The 24,267-nt window shown below is 41.5% G+C and overlaps 1 protein-coding gene across 3 annotated transcripts in view; it reads right to left on the bottom strand.

Moving 5' to 3' along the window:
* The window catches only part of Pdxdc1 (pyridoxal dependent decarboxylase domain containing 1), a 58,350-nt gene that overhangs the window by 5,916 nt on the left and 28,167 nt on the right, over nt 1-24,267 (bottom strand). For all 3 annotated transcript variants that reach the window (XM_028858382.2, XM_028858383.2, XM_037200785.1), the window contains exons 8-16: nt 24,143-24,221; nt 18,617-18,701; nt 17,734-17,782; nt 17,481-17,582; nt 15,916-16,041; nt 11,386-11,436; nt 7,728-7,791; nt 5,187-5,275; nt 3,485-3,590 (exon numbers count right to left, since the gene is read on the bottom strand). In XM_028858382.2, the coding sequence (XP_028714215.1) occupies nt 3,485-3,590; nt 5,187-5,275; nt 7,728-7,791; nt 11,386-11,436; nt 15,916-16,041; nt 17,481-17,582; nt 17,734-17,782; nt 18,617-18,701; nt 24,143-24,221 (751 nt within the window). The remainder of the gene's footprint in view (nt 1-3,484; nt 3,591-5,186; nt 5,276-7,727; nt 7,792-11,385; nt 11,437-15,915; nt 16,042-17,480; nt 17,583-17,733; nt 17,783-18,616; nt 18,702-24,142; nt 24,222-24,267) is intronic.

Genomic DNA, 24,267 nt, shown 5'->3' on the forward strand with positions numbered 1-24,267 from the left:
GTCACCCTGCCACAACTTCCAAAGTGTTGGGATTATGGGCATAAGCTACTATACCTGACCTAAAAAAATTTTTTTTCCGAGATAGGGTTTCTCTGTGTAGCTTTGGAACCTGTCCTGGATCTCACTTTGCAGATTAGGCTGGACTCGAAGTCACAGAGATTTGCCTGGCTCTGCCTCCCGAGTGCTGGGATTAAAGGTGTGCGCCACCATTGCCCGGCTCTAAAAAAATTTTTTTAAGTTGTTCCATGTAACTATAGAAGGATCAGGTAGCAAAACCTAACACACTTGGGGCTTGGGCAACAGTTCCCTTGTACAAGCATGAGGACCTGGGTTTGGATCCCCATGGATCATAATACAAAAAGGTGGCTTCATGGTACACACCTGTAATCACAGCACTGGGGAAGTAGAGACTAGAGGATCCCTGGAGCTCACTGGCCAGCTCAGTGAGCTTCAGGTTTAAGCAAGAGACTCTGTCCTAAAAATATAAAGTGGACAGAGATAAAAGGCATCTGATGCCAACCTCTGGTTTCCATGTGCAAACACACATATACCACACACATAAACAAATTTTTAAAAATCAGGCTGACAGGGCTCAGTGGTAAAAGTGCTTGCCACCAAGCCTAGCAACCTAAGCTTGATCCCAGGACCCATATGGGTAGTAGGAGAGAATCAAGTCCTATAAGTCCTCTGACTTCCACATGCATGTGCCCTTTCCACACAATAAACATAAATAATGAATGAATACATAACAATTTAATGGTTGCTGCTCCAGGAGACACAGCTGTTTTATAGATTTAATGCACAATGGAGCTCTCTACCTATAAGCCATTTTCTCACAGAAGGCCTAACTCAGGTTACACATATCCTGTCATGAGCTAAAACAAAAAGGCAGGTTTTTGTTTTATATGCAAATATAAATGGAAGGGAATATTTTGGTGGGTTTGTATCTGGGACACCAGGAAGAGGGCAGAGAGACAATACCAGACCACATGAGATACACTGGGTTATTCAGAGGTGAGGGAGTCTTAGCAGTCTACCATTCCTCCTCCTTTGGGCTCACAGATGCTGCCTGGGTATTCTCTGCCAACCTCCAGCACTGTCTTCAGGGCTAGAGTTGAGGCCATCAGCAAGTTCAAAAATGGCCTTTTCTTTGCAGGGCAAATTTTCTTATTTTGATAAGCTTGAGAAAATACCTTTGCAAAAATGTTGAACAACTCATGAAAAACCACCAAAAACTTTCTTAAATTGTCTTAAGTTTTATTATAAAAAGCATAACCATTCAGCACTTGGGGTGCAAGGCAGGTGGATCTCTGAGTTCGAGGCCAGCCTGGTCTACAGAGCAAGTTCCAGGACAGCCAGGGCTACACAGAAAAACTCTGTCTTGGAAAATCAAAGTGGGGGAAAAAGGTGTTGTGGCTTATGCATGTAATCCCAGTACTTAGAGGAGACTGAGGCAGGAGGATCAAATGTTTAATGTCAGCCTGGGTTACAGAGCAAGACCCTGTTTCTAAAATATAATAAGGGTTGGTGAAAAGGTACTGTGAGTAAAGGTACTTGCTGACATGTATGACAACTGAGTTTGATCCCTAGAATTTATATGGTAAGAGGAAATTGACATCCAAAAACTGCCGTGCGCGCGCACACACACACACACACACACACTACACCAAATAAATAAAAAATTTAAAAATAAGAAATATAGCCAGGTATATGGGTGCACACCTTTAATTCCATCATTTAGAAAGCAGAGGCAGGCAGTTCTCTGTGAGTTCAAAGCCAACATAGTCTACAGAGTGAATGTTTTAGGCCTGTCAAAGGTACAAAGTGAGACCCTGTCTCCAAAGAATAGGAACATATGAAAACTCTACATATTTACAGGGTACTGTGGGCTATGTTGACACATGCATATCTGTAATGATCCCATCTGAGAAAAGCCTGTCTCTCCAAACAGTCAGCTGTTTCTTTGTGGAGAAGACATTCACAGTCTTTTCTAGTAGCAGCATTTTAGTGCATTCCTGTGAGCCTACAGGCACTGACACAGAACAGAACAAAGAGCTTATTTCTCCTGCCCAGCTGTTGTTTTATTAGTGACTGAGAGGGCACATCCCCATCTTCAGTTTTAACTTCACAGACTTCAATTGGGCTGCTTTCTGCCATGTCTAAAAGGGTGACCCTACTCTATTAGAGTCCCTAGGGCAATTGGGGATTCCCATTCCCATCCCCAGTGTGAATGGAGAACTTCTGGAGGGTTGACTACATGGAGGATCTTGGAGGGTGACATACCAGAAGATATGGAAACTGTGTCCCTTTCCTACAATTTGCCTTATACATTTTTTATACATTTCTTTCTTTCTTTTCTTTTCCTTTTCCTTTTTTTTTTTTTTTTGAGACAAGATCTCTCTGTGTAGCTTTGGAGCCTATCCAGGAACTCACTGTAGACCAGGCAGGCATCAAACTCAGAGACCTGCCTGCCTCTGCTTCCCAAGTGCTGGGACTAAAGGCATGCATCACCACTGCTTGGCTGCCTTATACATTTCTATCTTTAATTATGTGTATTAAAATATATTGCAATCTTAAATATATACTACTAAAAATGCAATTAAATAAAAATAAAAGCATGTCTAGGCTCTATTCCAGACATACAGTGTCAAAACTCTGAAGTGGTCCAGCTGCTAAAAGGCTTGTTTGGGGTGGAAGGAGCTCTTTCTTACTGAAAACATTTTATGTATTTTATCATGTTTTCCTCTCTCCCAATTCCTCCCAGCTCCTTTCACCTGCTACCTACACAACTGTAAGTTCTCTCAAAACAAACCAAAAATGAGAGGGAAAAAAAAACCCAAACAAACAAGAAACACAACTCCCCCTCTATCCAAAACTTGAAATTAAAACAAATAAAAGACCAATAATAAAAAAAAAAAAGGAAAAAAAAAGCCAAACAAAGCAGAATGAAACAAAAAATTCCACAAAAATACCACTGAGTTCATTTGTGTTGGCTAGCTACTCCCTGGCACTTTCTCTTGTCAGCTAACTGCAGACAGCTTCTTTGTTGAGGGGACTGGGGACAGAAAACGGAGGACAGGGTCCCCCCCTCCATTGTCCTCTTCACTTCTCAGTGTGGGACCCTGTCTGCCTTGAACCTGTGCAGGTCTTGTGCGTGCTGCCACAGTCTCTAAGTGCTGAAAGGTTTTAAAGCTACACAAGTCACTCAGATATGCACTTGGGCATGAGAAGTAACCCAAACAGAAAACCTAGAGTCAAAGGACATCAACACACAGAACTGAGTGGCTCCAGATGTCTCACTCTATTACTGAGAAGTTATGTTGACCTAAGTTTGGCTCCAGAGAAAAGCTCCTTCAAAGGGAGATGCTGCAAACTCCAGGAGAGCAGGGCACAAGGGAGACCCAGTCATCTGACTGCTGGTCACCAGTAGGCACAAGGGACTCTTTCTGCCCTAGCCACACGGGCAGAGTTGTAACTGCCTTACCTGCTGCTGTCATCAAAGGGCTGAACCTCACACACGTGCCATCTCCCTCCAAGTCCATGACAGTGAGGCCACACACAGGCACTAACTGTTTCAGTTGTTCTCCTAGCTGCAGGGAAAAGGACAGAGGACATTCCTGCAACAGGGAACTTAAATATCCTCACACCCACCCTCCCAACCTCACCCAGACTCAAGTGGCTTCTGCAGCTAGTTTCCCCTATTCTTCAGGGTATCTTTCAATATTTCACAGCAATTTCTTGTTTCCAGTGCTATGAACAGACCTTGTCCAGGGGACTATGCCCCTCCACCTCACCTTTTCCAATTAACAGTTCATTTTATGTTATTCCAAATACAAATTCACTTTAGAAAAACATGCACTACAGTTAAAACAAAAATATCTTAACACTGACCATCGATATCTGCTGTATTTCTCAGGGTCTTTTCTCGGTTTTTGTAACAGTGCATTCTATACAATTTAGGAACCTAGCCAGGCAGTGGTGGCGCACGCCTTTATTAATCCCAGCACTCGGGAGGCAGAACCAGGCAGATCTCTATAAGTTCGGGGCCAGCCTGGTCTACAGAGATAGATCCAGGACAGGCACCAAAACTACACGGAGAAAACCTGTCTTGAAAAACCAAAAAAAAAGAAAAAAGAAAAGAAAAGTTTAGGAACCTATTCTCTTTGTCTGTATGCAAGCACACATTTGTGTGTGAGCATGGGTATGTGGAGGCCAGAGATCAATGCTGGGCTCTTCCTCAGTCATTCTCCATCTTACTTTTTGAGACAAGGCCTCTCCTCACTGAAACTGTAGCATATTGATTTGTTTATACTGTCTGGCCAGTGAACCCCTGAACCACCTGTCTGCCTCTCTAGTGCTGTAGGTGTGATTGTAGGTATGCTGCCGTGCCTATTTTTTTTTTTTACATGGATGCTGAAGATTTGAACCATGTCTGCCTGCATGCCGCCATACTCCCAGCTGCCATGCTCCCCACAATGATGATAATGGACTAAATCTCTGAAACGGTAAGCTGCCACCTCAATTAAATGTTTTTCTTGTAAGAGTTGCCATAGTCATGGTGTCTCTTCACAGCAATAAAAACTTAACTAAGATAACATTTTTACCCTACTGAAAACATGTGAAGTCTAAAATCTAGGGTCCCACATGTTAAGTGTTCAAAAAGCTGCTAGAGCAGCATGCTGGCCCACTTTGCCTGGCTGCCATAGATCCTTGGGGACACCTGTACCTTCTGATGCACTTTGTTTGTTTGTCTTGTTTCTTTGAGACAAGGTCTCACCATATAGCCCTGGCTGTCCTGGAACTTACTATGTAGACCAGGCTGGCCTCAAACTCAGAGATCCACCTGCCTCTGCCTCCCAAATGCTGGGATTAAAGATGTGCACCACCACGCCCAGCTTTAGGAACACTCTTGTTGCCCAAAGTAGAGGTACTGAAGTTCAGCTTTACATACTGTTTTAGTCTTAGATATCGATCAGGAAATGGTCACAGAAGGAAAGTGAGGGGCTTGCCAGAGGTGACAGTGTGGGAGGTGCTTATCTGATTCAAAACAGAACAAGCCTGGTGTCTCTGCATGAAGCTCCTTCCTGTGGCTATGACTAATCACACACAACCACGTTACACAGCAGGGGTGAGGCCAGGTGACACTGCTCCAGACGTAAAGAAGAAAAAGTAGCAGCCATCTTTACCCAGTGGTTCAGTGCATCACAGGCGTGTCTCTCCCGGCCAACAGCTGCAGGTGCTACGTTGGATACAGGGACAGTTTTAAACGCTGGATCTGAGGCCAAACACAGAAGGGATTCATTCCCAGAAACAAGGCCATAATAAACACTACAACTCAATCCCATTTCATGTAGATGCCAATGTGAATCCATAGAGAACAGCATCACATATTAATGAAACCAAAATGTCTGAGAGGTTAATGTCCTATACTTTTCTGATGAACTAAGTAACTTCTCAATAGATTTTTAGAATAGGATTCTCCCCCTCCTTCCCTCTCTCTGGTTTCTTAAGACAGGGTTTCACTGTATAACCCTGATGTCCTGGAATTTGCTCTGTAGACCAGGCTGGCCTTGAACTCACTGAGTGAGTTCTGCCACTGAGTGCTGGGTCTAAAGACTTGCGCTATCACCACCCAGCTTAGAATAGGATTCTTAATTTTCCTTTTTTAAAATAATTGCTTTCAGGCCGGGCGGTGGTGGCGCACGCCTTTAATCCCAGCACTCGGGAGGCAGAGCCAGGCGAATCTCTGTGAGTTCAAGGCCAGCCTGGACTACCAAGTGAGTTCCAGGAAAAGGCTCAAAGCTACACAGAGAAACCCTATCTCGAAAAACAAAACAAAACAAAACAAAAAAAATTGCTTTCAACACCAGCCTGGTGGTACACATCTATAATCTCAGCCTTTGGTAAAGCTAAGGCCAGAAGGCAGTGGTGGCACACGCCTTTAATGCTGGTGGCACACGCCTTTAATGCTGGCACTAGGGAGGCAGAGGCAGGTGGATCTCTGTGAGTTTGAGGCCAGTCTGGTCTACAGAGTGAGTTTTTGGACAGCCAGAGGTACACAGAGGAACTCTGTCTCAAAAAAACCAAAAGTTTGCTTTCAAGGAATTCCAAAAGGAAACCAAAGAAATGTAAATGGACAATAAAGAGAACAGAAAAATCACTATGCATCAAGCCAAAGCCATTGAAAAAAGTGGGGCTCTGACAGAGGGTGATGGAGCCCATGCAGACAGGAAGGTGGGCATTTAGTGGAGATAGTGTTGAGTAAGCAGAAGGACTGTTACAAGTTTAAAGCCAGCTTGGTCTACACAGTGAGATCTTGTTTCAAACAAGAAAAAACGAAGAGGAATGAAGGGAAACGTATTTGAAGTAGAAAGAACAACAGTGCCAGAGTCACATGCAAGGCAAGAGCAGGGTGTCCTAGGAACAAGGAAAAGACCAGTGTGACCAAAACACAATGAGGAGTAGGAAACGGATCAGAAAGGAGAAAGAGCTAACAAAAGAGCCTAGGAGCATGGTGTAAAGCTCTGGCTTTGACTCAGCTGAAAAAGAGATGCTGATGGCTATGAGCAGGGCAGAGGCTGAGGTGAGGCTCACTCACTGCCATGCAGAGTTGCCTGAAAGGGACTGTGTACAAATGTGGGAATGTCAGTGATGAGTAGGTGCTGTGGTTGTCTAGATGAAGACTAATGTGCTTTGGACTAGGCTGGTGGCATGCTGGTCACTTTTTTCCCCTTGTAGTATTGGGGATTAAACCTAGTGCCTTATGTATGCCAGGAATTGCTATACCCTCAACAAGATCCATTCCTTAAAAATAGAGATTGATTGATTGACTGATTGATTGATTGATTGATTGATTGATTCACTTACAGACAGGGATTCTCTGTTCTAGAACTTGATCTCAAACTCAGAAATCCTCTGCCTCTGTCTCTCCAGTGTTGGGATTATAGGTGTGTATTACTTCATCAGTTTAAAAGAAAGTCTTGATCCCAGCACTCAGGAGGCACAGGCAGGCGGATTATTGTGAATTTGAGGCTAAAATTAGTTTATATAGCGAGTTCCAGGCCAGCCAGAGGAGAAGGGGATGGGGTGGGGTTGGGGAGGGGACAGAGTGAGAAGACTGGCTGAGTCTTTGATCTATCCTCCTTAATCAAAATGCTTGAGAAGTAGAGGCTAAGAATCTAACAGAATAAGAAGTTTAATGTCCCACACTTTTTCTTCATTATGTAACTCCAAAAATATCCTCAGAAATACAATTCTTTATTTCCATTTTAAAAAAAGTCACTCTCGACAGGTGGCCCCACCATTAATCCCAGTCCTATGGAGGCAGAGGCGGGAGGATCTCAGTGAGTTTGAGGGCAGCTTGGTCTACAGAGTGAGTTCCAGGACAGCCAGGGCTACAGAGAAATTCTGTCTCAAAAGAACCAAACAAACAAACAAAAAAGTCACTCCCCTTAAAAGAATTCTGAGAACAAACCAAAGCAAAGTTTGTAAGCTGACAACTAGTCTGCTAAGCACTGTGTACTCAGTACAGGCTATGTGATGGTATTTGGGAGTCCTGGGTTTAATCATAGGCACTTAACACTAGCATGTTTGTGGAAACTGTAATACTTTTCTAAAATGACTGAAGATTTTAGCAATAAAAACATATGGACTACCTATTTGATTATATAATATTAAATTTAAAGCCTTAAACACAGATATAAACTTTTTTTTTTTTAATCACTTACCTGAGCCTGGTAATTCCTGGAAAAATCTGAACACTACTACTGGAGAACTGAGCTCATCTTCCACCTGCAAAAAGTGAAGTGTGCTGTTACCACACTGAGGATAGGGTCAAACATCAACAGGATGAGATAGTATCTTTGGATAAACAGGCAGATATGCTGCTTGTACACAGACATTTTAAAAAGCTCAAAGGTTGTAACTGGCCTGAAATGAAATGAAAATGATGATTCCTTACTCTCTTGACCCAATAAACCCTGTAAAACTATGCAAACTAGCAAAATGCATTTAAATTAAAAAAAAAATGCGTAGGAGTGTTTTGCCTGCATGTGTGTATGTGAACCAAGTGTGTGTCTGGTACCCAAAGAGGCCAGAATAGGATACTGGATCCCCTGGAACTAGAGTTACAGACTGTTGTGAGCCACTATGTAGGTGCTGAGAATCAACTCTGGGTCCTCTGCAAGAGCAGCAAAGTGTTCCTAACTGCAGAGCCATCTCTCCAGCCTAAATCAGGAACTTTTTATAAAAAGGCATCAGCTCTTAGAACAAGACTCAAGTCCTTCTGGCAACGTATATACCTGCAGCCTAAAATATACTGGTGTATTGTCAGACAAGTAACTCAACCTATTTCCTAACTGATGACAATGCTCACTGCACTACAATGTCATGATGTACTTCCCTCTCCACATAAGCTGACTATCAGGTTTACCACACAACCATGGTACATACCAACCAGCAATAGCAACAGTGTTTCTGTTGGGGGAAGCTCTAGGGATGCTTTTTTTTTCAGCACTTAACAGTTGTAATCTATCAGTGTAGTCATGAATCATATGTGTTTTGAATTATACTGTGGCTGATAAACTCACTTAGTAGGACTACAACAGGAAGTGATAACTCACAGACAGGCTCTCTCACTATGTAATGCTAGCTGGCCTGGAACTCACATAAATAAAATAAAATTACTAATGCTGTTTAAGAAAATAAGGAGTTACTGTTTAAGTAGAATGAGGAGTTCCACAAGGAAAAAAGAATTAAAAGGTGGCAAAACAATCTCCCCATCTTTTGAGGTAAGGCAGAATGATCCAGTTTATAATGTGTGTGCATGTATATACATGATCACTGTTTTCTTCTTCCTTTGAACCTTGATCTCAGTGTCAGTGTGCACAAGAAATACTGTGCAGTTATAAAAAAAATGCAAGGTTCTACCAACATAATAGACTGAACTAATACTGAAGTTATCTAATTATAAATTATGGAGTGTTATATTAAACAAAATTAAATCTAAAAAGTTTCAACCATTTCAGGGCTCAAAACAAAATGAATCCAGAAAGAAGAGTAAACAGAAGAAGCATCTGTGAGGACTGGACATAGTGGCACACTCAGGAGGCAGAGGCAGACAGATCCCTGAGTTTGCAGCCAGCCTGGTCTACACAGAGAGACCCTGTCTCAAAAACACAAATGACAACAACAAAGCAGCAGCTGTAAATTTAAGCTAAGCTGCATGGACAGGGAGCATGAGTGGTCATGAACCATAACTTTTATGGTTGAGATCCTATAATTTATTGCCCATGTGGTGCATAAAGAATTTATACAAAGCTTTTAATGAAGCTTCTTCAGGGAAAGAAATAAGTATAATATATAGTATATTATATATATTATAATACATAATATGCATATGGTACATAAAGTATATATAATAATACATAATATTATATATAATACACACACACACACACACACACACACACACACACACACATGAGCCTGAGTAAAAATGAGGTCAATAAAGAAGAAAAATCCTGGGGAATCAAGTGATGTATGTCCTGTGTGTGTGATCTCAGGGTGCTGAGGGGAAGGCTTCTTGAAGAGGAGATGTCTGAATTGAGACCTGAAAGCTCACAATTCAGTCAAAAGAAGAAATAGGGAGCAGTGAGTGTCTCCAAGCAGAGGGAACAAAGGAGACTGTTGTAGGGATTAAACAAAACAATGCAGAAAGATATTGGGTGCTATGTGTGCTAACTGTAAATAATAAGCAGCCTACTAGTAGCTGTGAGACGACTGACATGCTACTTACTATGTCTTGTGTTGTTTGCTTATCATATATCCTCCACTGAAGGAAGTGGCCACTGAAAGAAGAGCTGTTGGAAGGTTTGTGGCTCTACTATGTGTAGCCTTACAAACACACTCCAAAAGAACTGATGGTTAAGAGGGGACATAAGGAGAGCCTTAGTGGGCTCAGGAAGGGACAGGACAACCACATGGGCTCAGTACGGCCTCGATTTCTAACAACAAGCTCATTCTAGTCCACTGTGAATCTCCTCATCTGCAGGCAGAGGTGTCCAACCGATATACTTTCATTTGACAGCTGGGATGACAGAACAAGAGGTTAAGAAAATAACTCAGGGGATGAAGAGGTGGCTCAGTGGTAAAGAGAACTGACTATTCTTCCAGAGATCTGGGGTTCAATTCCCAGTAACCACATGGTGACTAACAACTGTCAGTAACTCCAGTTTCAGGGGATCCAGTGCTTTCTTCTGGTCTCTACATACATGGTAAATAGACATATTTGCAGACAAAACATCCATGCATATAAAATAACAACAAATAATCTTATGAAAAAAATGAAAATGACTCAGTGTCACAGGGTCACCCCGTGGCACTGCTAAGAGCAGAACTCAAGCCTCCTGACTGGGAATCATCTCCTTTGCTCCTCCAATGACCCACTATCCTCTTCCAAGTTTCCTTCCAACTGCATGCTGCCAGCTGACTGGCTTCAGAATGCAATACAGAGTACCTGTTCCCCAACCCTGGCTCCTATCCTAAAACCTAACCATATTCTAAACAAAGTGATTATATTAATCTGGACCCCAAATAAACTCAAGGACCAACTTTGAACTAAACTTGTTTTGCAAAAGTGCCAAATAAACACTCAGTGAACACGTTTAAATAAAAACCTGACCTATTAATTTTCTGAATGAAGCAACATGTGAAAAGCTGCCCTCCTGGACTGATGCTTTCAGTTGTTAGTCCTGCTAGGTCCCTATCTCCTTGTGAGTTACTATTTGAGGGAGCCAAGATCCCAGAAGACAAGGTCTGGGGCATCTGCTTTTTCCTTCTCATCCCACTTTGATCAGGTTTCAGAAAGCAGCCCAGAGTATTCTGAGACGGTCATCTCTGAGGATGGGTGATCTTAAGTCCTTGGGAAGGTGAAGTAAAAGGAATTTACATAAGATCTTTGTGCAATCTAGATTTTAACAGAATTGTAGGAATTTAAAATTTAAACATTGTTTGGTACAGATTTCTTAATTTCAGACTGTGTAATTAGGTCACAAACATGTGTGATTCCCTCCTAAAGACTGTTGCTAGGCGGTGGTGGTGCACACCTTTAATCCCAGCACTCAGGAGGCAGAGGCAGGTGGATCTCTGAGTTTGAGGCCAGCCTGGTCTACAGAGTGAGTTCCAGAACAGGCTCCAAAGTTACACAGAGAAACCTTGTCTCAAAACAAACAAACAAACAAACAAGCAAACAAACCCAAAAAGACTGTTGTTCACTGGAACTGTCCCAACTCAAATGAAATGTTATCACACTTAGGGAAAACCATTTTCTTTACTGGAGTTAAAAAAAATTAATTTAAAAGCACAGAAAATTATAATATACTATACCAAAATTTTGATGTGGTCCACTTTCTTCAAACTTTCTTGCAACCGTTGACTCTATAAATAACACAAAAAAGTATACAACCTTACTAGACTGATATAATATATTAGCAGGTATCATGAGGGTCTTTGCAATATGCAAATAAGCACTTCAGACAAAGGCATCTGCAACTTGGTGATTAAGTTTGGGTCCCAATTTTTACAATTCAACATCTGCAAATATTTTTCAGTCTTTCACATGTAGGGCTAGCAAGTGAAGGCACATGGCATGCCAAGCCATGAGGATGGATACAATTACCATTACTATATAGTCTTAATCCAATACTCCTCATCACTGATATGAGAATCATTATAGTCCCTAACTCAGGGAGTAGAAGAACATGAATTCAGCACTGAGTATTGCATGTTGCAAAGCCCCTCAAGGAACCCCACTTGAAATTTGTTCTATCAGTGGAACTTATATTCGAGTGAAATTGTGGACATCATATGAAATAATGCAAAGTGCTTCAAGGTGTTTGGCATTGAGTAGATGCTCAACAGCTGCCACACATGAAGAAAGAGGAGATAAGGAGGAGGAGAGGGGAGTCACAAGAGACAGCTTTCTTTTTTGGGGATGCATGACACACAATATGGACTATAAGGCATGAACATGCAGACATGCACATCTGCTAATGCTCCACATAGTTTCACAGGTGCTCTAGGATGGTGAGTGAACAGCAGGTTGTCATTCAAACCCTTATGAACACTGGAGATTAATACAGGTTTGGGTTGTAGGCAGGTGCCAGAGCTGTAGTAATCTCAAGGGCTTGGTAGTTAATGTCATCATTATTTTCCTGTACTCCTAAAGCCAAGGGGAATTGAACCTCTCCCATAAGTGCTCAAACCTTCCCCTAATTTGACTAAGTTGCTATGGTAATAAAGGCTTTTCTTTCCTTAGAACTAAATCATGATATGAGCTAATAGCATGATGAAAACACTTTTTAAAAATGCTTTATAAACACAAACCTTAAAATTAATTTTCAATGTAAAAAGGAACTAATCTATAAACCAAAGAATGAAATACTAATTTCTCTTAAGTATAAAAATGACAGGAGAAAGTGCCAATATCCTGGGTTGGAGGAGAAACAGTGGAGTATTTGTTTGGGGTACTGAGACTAAACCCAGAGCCTTGCACATACCAAGTGTGTGGTCTACCACTGACCTACAACAACAGCTGTTGTAGAATATTATTTTAAGGTATGTTACTTTTATTTATGTTACATTTGTTTAACTTTGTGAAGCTGAGTTACTGTGCCTGTGTAAAACACCTGGTGGTCTAAAAAAGAACAGGCTCATAGTGAGGCAGAAGAAAGGAAAGTCAGGGCTGGCAGGCAGAGAGGATATATAGAAGAACTCTGGCAGGAGAAAAAAAGAGATTGAGGAGTGAGGCGAACTAGCAGCCAGAGAGGGAGGAAGACTCCAGGGGCCAGCTACACAGCAAGCCATGGAGTAAGAGTAAGAATTATAGAAGTAAGAGAACGGGAAAAGCCCAGAGGTAAAAGGTACACAGGGCTAATTTAAAGTTAAGAAAATAAGCCAAGCTAAGGCCAGGCATTCATATGAAGTAAGAATAAGCCTCTGTGTGATTTATTTGGGAGCTGGGTGGTGCCCCCCCCAAAAAAAAGAGTAAAATACCAATAACAACACACAGCCCAAGAATATATTTAAAACAAAGATTTAAACCCATATATATAATTTATGTGACCAGGCACTACTTAATAGTTTAACATACATTAACTCAGTAAGTTCTTATAAGTAAATTATTATTTTATATTACAGGTGAGAAAAAAAGGTGTCAAAAGATGACATGCTTTTAAATTGGCACAGGGATCAATGTTCACACCACACAAATAAGATAGCTTCTCATGTAATCCAGGTGTTGTCAAACTTACTATGTAGTGAGGCTGGTCTTGAACTCCTTCCTGATCTTCCTGACCCCACCTCAGGAAAGCTGGGATTACAGTCATGCATGATCATACTTAAACCCAATCTCTTTTTCCTCCTGTTAAAGTTGGCCTTGAATACTTAGTCTTCCCTGCCTCTGCCTGCTTTTTTTTTTAAGAAATTTTTTATTCATTTTATATACCAACCACAGATCCCCCTCTCTTTCTTCCTCCCACCCTTCCAGCCTTTCCCCTCCCAACCCACCCCCCCATTCCCTCCTACAAGAAGGTAAGGCCTCTCCTGGGGAGTCAGCAGAGCCTGGTGCATTCAGTAGAGGCAGGTACAAGCCTCTCCCCCTACATCAAGGCTGTGCAAGGTATCCTACTATGTATAGGTGGTGGGCTTCAAAAAGCCAGTTCATACACCAGGGATGGATCCTGATCCTACTGCCAGGCGGCCCCTTAAAGCAGATCAAGCTACATAACTGTCTCGCTTATGCAGAGGGCCTACTCTAGTCCTGTGGAGGCTCCACAGGTGTTGGTCTAAATTTCATGAGTTGCCACTAGTTTGATTTGGTTGTCTCTGTAGGTTTCCCCATCATGATCATGATGACTCTTGCTCATAGAATCCCTCTTCTCTCTCTGACTGGACTCCTGGAGCTCGGCCTGGTGTTTGGCTGTGGATCTCTGCATCTGCTTTCATCAGTTACTGGGGAAAGGCTCTATGATGACAGGGTATTCACTGATCTGATAATTTGGGTAAGCCAGTTCATCTGCCTGCTTCTTATGTGTTTGAAAAACAGGGTTGAGCTACCACGCCTAGCTTGACTTTTTTTTTTTTTTTTTTAAAAAGGGTAAGGTTCTCAATACGTTTGTCTGTTCAAAACTGCTATGCTGAAACCTAATATCCTAAACAATGATATTAACAGGTTCAGCCTTTGAAAGTGGTTAGTGCATGATGGTTGAGCCATCATGCACTAAAAAGAATTCACTAAAAAAGATTTGTGAACATGCTTATAAAAAGATGAAGGGATGCCGGGTGGTGGTTGTGGTGTACACCTTTAATTCCAGCACTAGGAGGCAGAGGCAGGTGGATCTCTTGTGAGTTTGAGATTAGCCTAGTCTAAAAAGCCAGTTGCAGGGCAGCCATAGCTGTTACCAGAGAAACCCTGTCTCAAAAGAAAACAAAACAAACAAGCAAACAAAAAAACGGAGTGCTTTCCCTGTTTCCAGGTGAGAATACACAGATGGTACCATCTAAGGCCTTCACCAGACACCAAATCTGCTGACATCTTGACCTCAGATTTGAGCATCTACAAATAAAAGCAACATGTTTTTTGCTACTCACAAATTACCCAGTCCAACGTATTTTGTTTTAGCAGCCAAACAGATGACATTAACCTATAACAGAATTTATGTTTTTCATAATCAGTTTACCTCTAATACAAAGAGAGATTTGTCCCCAGAACCTTACAAATAAGAAACCCAAGCTACTGTATTAAAAATATCCATACCTGGGAGCTGGAGATGGCTCCGCAGTTAGGAACACGGGTTACTCTCCCAGAGAACCCAAGTTCAATTCCCAGTACCCAAATGATAGCTCACAACCATGAGATTCCAGTTCCAGGAGATCCAATGCCCTCTTCTGGCCTCAGGTCACCAGGAATGCACATGGTACACAGACACACATGCAGGTAAAACAATCATACACATAAAATAAAATAAAAAAATCTTAAAAAACAAAACAAAACCAAAAACCCATGCCCTCTAGCAGAGTTTAGAGCTTATGGTACTGAGAGCTTCTGGGAGAGGGAAAGTTCCTTTCTTTAAGGTATGGCTCTGGTAGGTCTAACACATTCTGTGAATGGCTACACACAGAGTATACTGGCAGTACTAATGGGACTTGATAAGTAAAAAAACAAAAAGAAAAGCAAAACAGACAGAGTAAGGTGGGTATGGAATGAATGGGATTTGCAAGAGTTGGGGGAGGGGAGTGAAAATACAATATATGAAATTCTAAAACCATTAATAAAAATACCTATAGAAAACCCCATGCCACTTACATTGAATTTTTTTCCCCTTCATTCCTTTTTTTTTAAATTGATTTTTGTCTTTTTATTTTGAGACAAGGTCTCTCTCTCTATGTAGTCCTGGCTATTCTGGAACTTGCTATATAGGAACAGGCTGGCCTCAAACTCAAGAGATTCTTCTATCTCTGCCTCCCCAAATGCTGGGATTAAAGGTGTGGGCCACCATACCAGGCCTCTACACTGAATTTTCAATTTTTATATTCCCTCTCTCTGGAAGGCCAGTCAGTCAAGAGCAATATTTATGCATCTTCTCTTTTCTTGGAAGTCAGTTTGTGACTGTTCTCATTCCAGGATGACACTGGCATATTCCTTTTCATCTGGAAATAATGTTGGGTCATTGCCACCAGTCTCTCCCAGAACTCCAAAGAAAACACATATACATGAGGCACTTAGTTTGCTTGCTGATGAGATGGTACACGAAGGTGACAAGGTACTGGACACATATACCAAAAGGAAAGATTTTCCTGTCACTGCTTCTGTGGAGGAGTCTCTGTAACTCTTCTAATGTTCCAGTTTCTACTCACCAGCTGACAGGCATGCTTTATTCTTTCCACAATGCCATCCAGTCCCAAGTATTGTAAAGATAACCACAGCGGCAGGGCTCGGAGTTTGTCTGCAGGCTTATTTGATGTCAGACCAGCAACTAGTGTCTAAAAAAGACAAGATAGGTGCACTGACCAGGGCTGCTGGAATGTCAGCACTAACTAGCAACTCTTCACTACATACTTGGAATGTATCAAATGCTATGCTGGATACCTGGCTTGCATTATCCATTTAGTGCCCTAGGTAAGCTTAGCTCAGAGACCCAGCTGTGCTCAAGGATTCACAAGTGAAGAGAGGCAGAGCTAATCCTGGTGAGAATCCAGATGGGGTATGTTCTAGAGCCACAGTTCTTAGCCATTTAGGAGGCAGCCTCTTGACAGGTCACTATGAGCATATTTGAAATTGTTGGCCATTTTCAACTAAGCAAGATATCAACTATTTAAGCAATAATCATTAAACATTTACTTTGCATGTATCTATCATTAACACATCTGCCAAAAAAACCACAATTTAGTGTTTAAACCAAAATATTAGGTTATAACCTGTACTGGAAAATGTAGGTCAGGGGTCTTAAATGGTAATTCTACATTTGGGAATCTAATCTCTGGAAAGAATTTAATATGTAAAAGGATATTTATTGTCTCATTAACAAAAACTTGGCAACAACTTAAAAGCCAATGAATGACCATTATTAAGTAAATTGTGATCAAGCAACAGAAAGAAAATCATAGTCATAAAATGCCACACACACAGAAAAATAATCTTTCATATACATAAGGAAATACAGGCATAACTGAAAATATTTAAAGTATGGCTTCCTGAGCTTATGAGATGGCTCAACAGGTAAAGGCACTCATGTGAGTTTGATCACTACAACCCATGGAAAGGTAGAGGGAGAGACTTTCACAAATTCATCCTCTGACCTCCACATGTATGTTGTGGTATGTGAACTTCCCTATCACTACCTCCAATTTTTTTTTTTTTTAAGTACGGATTCGAATTTTTTTTTTTTTTTAAACACAGAGCCTATGTATCCCAGGTTGGCCTTGAACTCCTGATCCTCTTGGGTCCACCTTCCAAGTGCTAGGATAACAGGTATGCTCTACCACACCCATTTTATATGGTGCTGAGCATGGAATCCAGGGCTTTAGACATGCTAGGCAAGCAGTCTACCAATGGAGCTCCAGCTCCAACAACTTTTTGTTTTTATTTTTGAGACATGGTCTTACTATGTAGCCTAGGCTATACTAAAACTTGCTATGAAGCCCAAGATAGCCTTAAACTTGAGATTTTATTGCCTTACCCTTACAGGTATGTGCCACTATGCCCACTTTAAAAAAAATGGTATTGGAGGGTAAAAGCAAGGTACAATATGCATGCATAAAAATGCCATAATGAAACCCATTATTTTGTATATTTGCCCAAAAAAAGTATTTAAAAAAAGGTAACAGAAGTAGAATTAAGAAAAAAATTCCTTTATTTCTCTGAATTCTATTCTGTAAGGCAATTATGAATACCGTTCATTCCCTAGTGACAGTCAGCTCACCAAGGCAGGATCGTCATGTTTGTAGAGAGTCACTGCAGGGACAGCTGGTAAACCTAGCCATGGGCCAGGAGTCAGTGTCATGCTATCACATTTGGTTGCAGCCTACCAGAAAGAGAGTTTTGTTCATTAGGTGACCAAAGGACATGAAACACAGTCCCCTCTTATAGTCGTGAAAACTATGGAAAGCCAGCATGGACTGAACAGACTAAGCTCCTTCTTATCACCACCAAAATTCAATAAACCAACAACATACCAGCACAGATGAGGAGACATAACCTAGAGCCAATGTTGCCAGATTCACACTGGAAGAAAAAGCACAGTCTAAGTTAATGTGACTTATTCCCTAAGCAGTACTCTACAAGAGAGAAAGAACCAACTGTGCTGTGATAAGGTGACATGTGACCATCTTCACCTATGTCTTTTGTTTCATTAGCATTTATTAAAGCAAAAGATGGGAACTACAGAAGTTCTAAAGAAAGCTTTAAAATGCACTTTTAATAAAAACATGTTTTGGGGGCTGTCCTTGCTTATTTAAGACAATGCACACACTATTCTGTATTTTTCATTGCCACTCTTCCTCAGTCACTGTTCTTTTTGTAGAGGAAAGCTAAAAGGACCCTTATCATTTTGGACAATGTGATGACATGGGCACCTGGCTGCCCTGCACCTGCTCTCCCTAAAGATACTTCAGGGCCTTCTGTCAAACCATCCTATCACCTTTAACAACCTATGACTCAGGTGGAGTCACTTACCTACATCAGGTGTCCAAAACACCTCAACCATCAGAGAACTCATGGAGCATGAAGCTGGAAGAGAGGCTAGGACTTCTGCAGTTACTTTTACCATAATAGAAAAAAATCTCTCCAAGAGCCAAAACATAGGAAATCAAGCCAAGTAACCATGATTAGGGGAGAAGTGGAGAGGAATATATGGAATTCTGGTTGACACTGTGCTTAAAGCCAATCCCAATACTGGTCTTTTCAGTTGTACAAAGCAATAAAATCTCCTTTTGCTTTAGCCAGTTTTGTCATCTGTAATCCAAGCCTTTAATGATAAATATCACTCTAAGTGTTGGTCTGGGCATCCACTCTCCAAGAAGACCAACATGGAACTGACCAACCTTACCATGTACTTACCCTTCCACATGAAGCCAGATATCATATTGCTCACAGAGCTCCTTCAAACGTCCAATCTTGTCTGTGTGTCCGACAGCTGCAGTTCCTAAAACAAAATACACAGGAGCATTAAAAAGCAACCCAGTGCCTTCTGGCTCTTTACAGTGAGGGAGTTTTCATGTACATTTATACAGCATCTCCACAGGATGGATGACTTAAAATCAATACTTGCAAGTTGGTTTGTGTAAGTTTTGAAGAATGTGCCTCCTTTATAAGTAATTTTGTACTGAAATTGTGTACTGGATTTTAAATTCACTAGACCTGTTGAGTCATGGAAAACTGCCAAGTCTGCTACCAATACTGTGGGACTGTCGATTTATGCCTGCATTCTATCAGCATTCTCTTTAGAAACTTCAAAGCTTTGTCCACAAGCATTTGTAACTATTTTCTCTTTCAGATTATGTCTTGTCAGTGTGAACTATTTTACACTCACTATTCTAGGTATAGTACTTTTGTAGACGTTTGCTCAAGATATCCTTGTTCATTGTTATCTCCACATCCTGAGTTATTCTGATTTAGGTATCTCCTTTATAAAAAGAATATGTAACATGAGTTTGGGTTTTTACCACACAGGTTATTATAAAACATGTATTCTGAAGACTACTTAAACATACATCATCCCTCAGTAATTTGCACTATAGACTTCGTTGAGCACACCCCTTTTCAGACAAAACTTAAAATATAGAGTCATGTATTCCCCCAAATGCCCTAAATTTTCAGTTAATAAAATCCCAACTAGTAAGAACTTCTACATCCTCACCATGGCCTTAACAAACCCATCTTTAAAAAAAAAAAAAAAGGTAATGTAGGCTGGCAGTGTAGCTTAGCTGGTAGAATGTTTGCCTAGCATACAGAGAACTCTATGTCAGATCCCCAGCACCACATAAAGTAGGCATAGCGGCACATGCTTGTAATCCTAGCACTAAGACCAAAAGTTCAGCATGAGATACATGAGACTTTTTATCTCAAAAAAGGGGTTAGGGAACTGGGGAGATAGTTAGGTAAATTGCTTGTCTCACAAACAAAGTTTAGCTCAACTGAGGTACCCGGAAAGGACACTCCTGTGATGATTCACATTACATTTGAAGTTTAGACTTTCTATGTTTGAGAGACCAAAAAGCAAAACATGCTTCTAACATGTAAGTCCCTAACTTTTACAGGCTGTACTCTAGCAGCCCACATTCATTTCTCCCCGATGCTGAAGACTGTTCTTAAATTACTGATCTTGTAAAATTTGCTGGTCTTGTGAAATAAAAGGTCATAGCTAAATATTTATGCTTTTGTAATCAAACTTGCTTACTCTGATAAAAAAAAAGAGGACAACTGCAAGATATATATGTTAAAATTAAGACCCTGCCCACACATAGGCAAAATACATGTAATCTTGTGGGGTTTGCCTTTATAAACCCTGGACTGATATGGCTAGCTGCTGCGTCTGGAGGGTGCTCTCAGCTGAAGTCCTGGTGTCACCAGTATTTCTGTTTTGTTTTGGTTTTTTGAAACAGAATTTCTCTGTGTAGCCTTATTGTCTTGAAACTTGATCTGCAGACCAGGCTGGTCTTGAACTCACAGAGATCCACTGCTGTGGGATTGTCTGTATGCCAAATTGCTCTGATTGGTCAATAAATAAAACACTGATTGGCCAGTGGCCAGGCAGGAAGTATAGGCGGGACTAACAGAGAGGAGAATTGAGAGAACAGGAAGGCAGAGGGAGAGACTGCCAGCCACTCCCATGATAAGCAGCATGAATAGATGCCGGTAAGCCATGAGCCACATGGCAAGGTATAGATTTATGGAAATGGATTAATTTAAGCTATAAGAACAGTTAGCAAGAAGCCTGCCACGGCCATACAGTTTGTAAGCAATATAAGTCTCTGTGTTTACTTGGTTGGGTCTGAGCAGCTGTGGGACTGGCAGGTGACAGAGATTTGTTCTGACTGTGGGCAAGGCAGAAAAACTCTAGCTACAATCCACTTGCCTCTGCCTCCCAAGTGCTATGATTAAAGGCGTACACCACCACTATGCCCCAGCACCAGTATTTAATAAAACCTCTTACTAAAATTTATCCATGGTCATTGTGAATCTCTGTGTGACCAGACTAATAACAACAACCTATTGAGCTGCCTGCAGGCTGTGCAGTCTGGGTCCCCAGCCTGGTGAGCTGTCCCCCATGGTGGGATGGGCTTTGGTGATGCAGCTGACCCTAATAAAACTCAATGGTTTATCAAGCTGGACTTTGGTGGTGCCTGTATTTTGGTCTGTAGTTAGGATCCCTATCTGGGGTGAGTAGACATATATGTTGTGTCTCCCCAGGAAAACTTTTGTCACACAACACCCTACCAGGAATGTCTGTAGCTGCTTGATCTCTATCAGCATTAGGCACTTCTTGTCCCTGCAGTAGGACTGGAGCCAGGGTCTCAGGTACAGCATAAAACATTCTATCACTACACTACATCTCAAGTTCTCACTGTGGTTTTACTTATTATTTTATTTTATATTTTGAGACTGTCTAGCCCTGAACTCACTATACAGGTTTAGACAACCCTGAACTTCAAACTTCTTGTCCCCACCTCCAGAATGCTGGAATTACAGACATGTGCCACCCACATTTGGTTCACTTAGACTTAAGGATCAAAGCCAGAGCTATGAACATACTAACATGTACTCTACCAACTCACTGAACTACATCCCACAACTTACTGTGGTTTCTCCATTCAGCCCAGACTGACCTTGAGTGTTGATCTTTAGGCTTTAGTCTCTGAAGTGCTGGGATTGTAAACTATGATCTAAGTATGTACAAAACATATGCAGCTGAACTGTATTGTTCTAATGATATTAAACATCTTTTCAAGTGTTTATATGCCCTTTGGTAAAGAATTCATCCAAATGCTGTTAATTTTAAAGCTGTCTATCACCTTACTGTAATGGGGCCCCAGATCTTAGCATAACTGACTCCATGATGGATGTGCCATTCAGGCTGTAAAACACAGCATGTAGACAGCATCACCTGCCAAAACTTAAAGGCCTAATCCATCAAAGCCCATACGGTTCTGGGAAAGTCTCAAAATGTACTAACCTTACTTTGCAGCTTCTGTAGTTCTGCTTCTGGCTAACTATTCTTGTTAACTGAAGTGTGTCAACCCAGAATATGTTTTTTAATGCTTAAAGGCTCACTCGGAGAAAGACTTAGGGCTACACTGGGATTCTGAATGTTGGAGCCCACCGAAGGTTCCTAGTGGCTTTACCCAGGACTGCATAAGAGGATGATTGGGTACCAGGTGTTTGGAAGGGTCTACACTTGGCTGTATCTAGCAAGGGGGAGGTCTTTTGCCCCTCCCCTTGGCATTTTTATAAAAAGCCCTTTTGAATAAAGTTCTGGGCCAGTGGTTAAGGACCCAGGCCCACCCAAGGCTATACTGTGTTTCTATCTGTTTCTCTCCCCTCCATATGTCTATCTAAGTCTCTTATCCGTCACTCCTCAAGAGTCTCTGGGGTAAATAAATTTGGGAGCTGGTCTCCCACATCTGAACACCAGTGTAGTCAATGGCTGGCTAATAAAGACTTTCTATTGGCTTAACCCATGTCTGAGCAGTCTTCTCTGGTGAATACCCCACAGCACTTACTACTGAAGTGCAAAGTAATTTTACATATTTTAGATATAAGTCATTTGCTAGAAAAGTGTTTTGAAATACTTTTCCCAGTCTACTGCTTGCTTTTCATTTCTTCGTCTTTTTTTGTTTTTTAAGACATCGTTTCTCTGTGCAACAGTCTTGGCTATCCTGGAACTCATTTTGTAGACCAGGCTGGCCTGGAACTCAAAGAGATCCACTCACCTCTGCCTCCTGAGTGTAGTGCTGGGATTAAAGGCAAGAGCCCCCATGCTGCTTTTCATTTCATAATAGGGCCTTTTGTTTTTGTTCTCTGAGATAGATTCTATTATGTAGCTCTAGCTGTCCTGGAACTTGTTATGTAAACAAGGCCAGCCTTAAACACAGAGAAATCTCCTGCCTCTGCACCTCTAGTACTGGAATTAAAGGCATGAGCCACTATACTAGCTCAAAAAGTCTCCTCAAACAGCAAAAGCTTCATGTTGCTGGGGACTGAATCCAGGGCCTTGTACTTGCTAAGCACAAGCTGTACTAAGTGATATCCTAAATCAAGTTTTTCATTATTTTTTGGTTTTGTTTGAGGCAAGACCTTGCTATGTAGCCTTGGCTGGAACTTGTTACACAGAGATTGTGACAGGGCTTGTTTAGGGATAAATGACTCAGAGACAGAGCCTATAGTTCATTTGGGCCTTCTTAAACTTCTTATTTTTGCTAAATTTACTCATGTAGTTTTCTTAATTTTTTTTTTTATTAACCTGTGTATAAACATGTGAGATGTGTATGAGGGTACACACATGCCATGGCCCCCATGTGGAAGCTAGAGGATAACTCTGAGGAGTTGGTTCTCTCTTTCAAGCTTTCTATGAGTTTAGGGAATTGAAATCTGGTTGTCAGTTGTTACTGGCTGGTTTTGTGTGTCAACTTGACACAAGTTAGAGTCATCAGAGGAAGGAGGCTCACTTGAAGAAATGCCTCATTGAGATACAGCTATAAGGCATTTTCTCAATTAGTGATCAATGGGGATGGGCCCAGCCTATGGTAGGTGGTACTATCCCTAGGCTGGTGGTCCTGGGTTCTATAACAAGGTGGACTGAGCAAGCCAGGGGAAGCAAGCCAGTAAGTAGCTTCTCTCCATGGCCTCTGTATCAGCTCCTGCCTCCAGGATCCTGCCCTGTTTGTGTTCCTGTCCTGACCTCCTTCAGTGGTGAACACCAATGCTGAAGTGTAAGCCAAGTCAACCCTTTCCTCCCCAGCTTGCCTTTTGGTTATGGAGTTTGTTTGAAGCAACAGAAACCCTAACTGAGACATCAGGTGTACATTATCACGCAGTGAGCACCTTTCCCTGCCAACCTATGTTGCTGGCCCATTTTAAGGCTTTTTGATGCTATTATAAAAGACATTTTAAATTCAATTTCTTATTTATTACATTTATTTTGTGTGTATGTGTGGGCACTCATGCTACAGAGTGCAACAAAGTCAGAGGACAATTTGCAGGATCCTGTTCTCTCTTTTCACCATGAGATGGAACTCAGGTCATTCGATTTGGTGGCAAGCATCTTTATCCACTAGCCATCTTGCTGGCCTTAAATTCAATTTCTAATTGTTTATTGCTGGATAAAAATCTAGAAACCTTATTAGGTTCACAAAGCAGTTCCAGGAACTTTTCTTTAGTTTCCCTAAGAGTGCCACTCCTTGATGAGGCCTGGTGTCTTACTTCTTTAACATCAGCCCTTAGAAGGCCAAGGCAGGATTACTATGAATTCCAGGCTACCCTGTGCTATAGAACGGAGACTCCATCCTGACAAAACACCACAAACAAGACCCTGTCTGGTAGGCCAAGTACACGGTGCCCTTGTACATACGAGGTTATGATACCTACCAGCACTTGCAACAAGCAGCAAGGGCAGTCTTCCTCTTTCTATGTCATCTTTGATCAGTTTCTCAAGAAAGGCAATGTCCTAGGACCAACAAACCACAGAAATGTGAGCCAATCAGTATAAAAGG

This window comes from Peromyscus leucopus, chromosome 8b (assembly GCF_004664715.2).
Source record: "Peromyscus leucopus breed LL Stock chromosome 8b, UCI_PerLeu_2.1, whole genome shotgun sequence".
NCBI classification, from domain to species: domain Eukaryota; kingdom Metazoa; phylum Chordata; class Mammalia; order Rodentia; family Cricetidae; genus Peromyscus; species Peromyscus leucopus.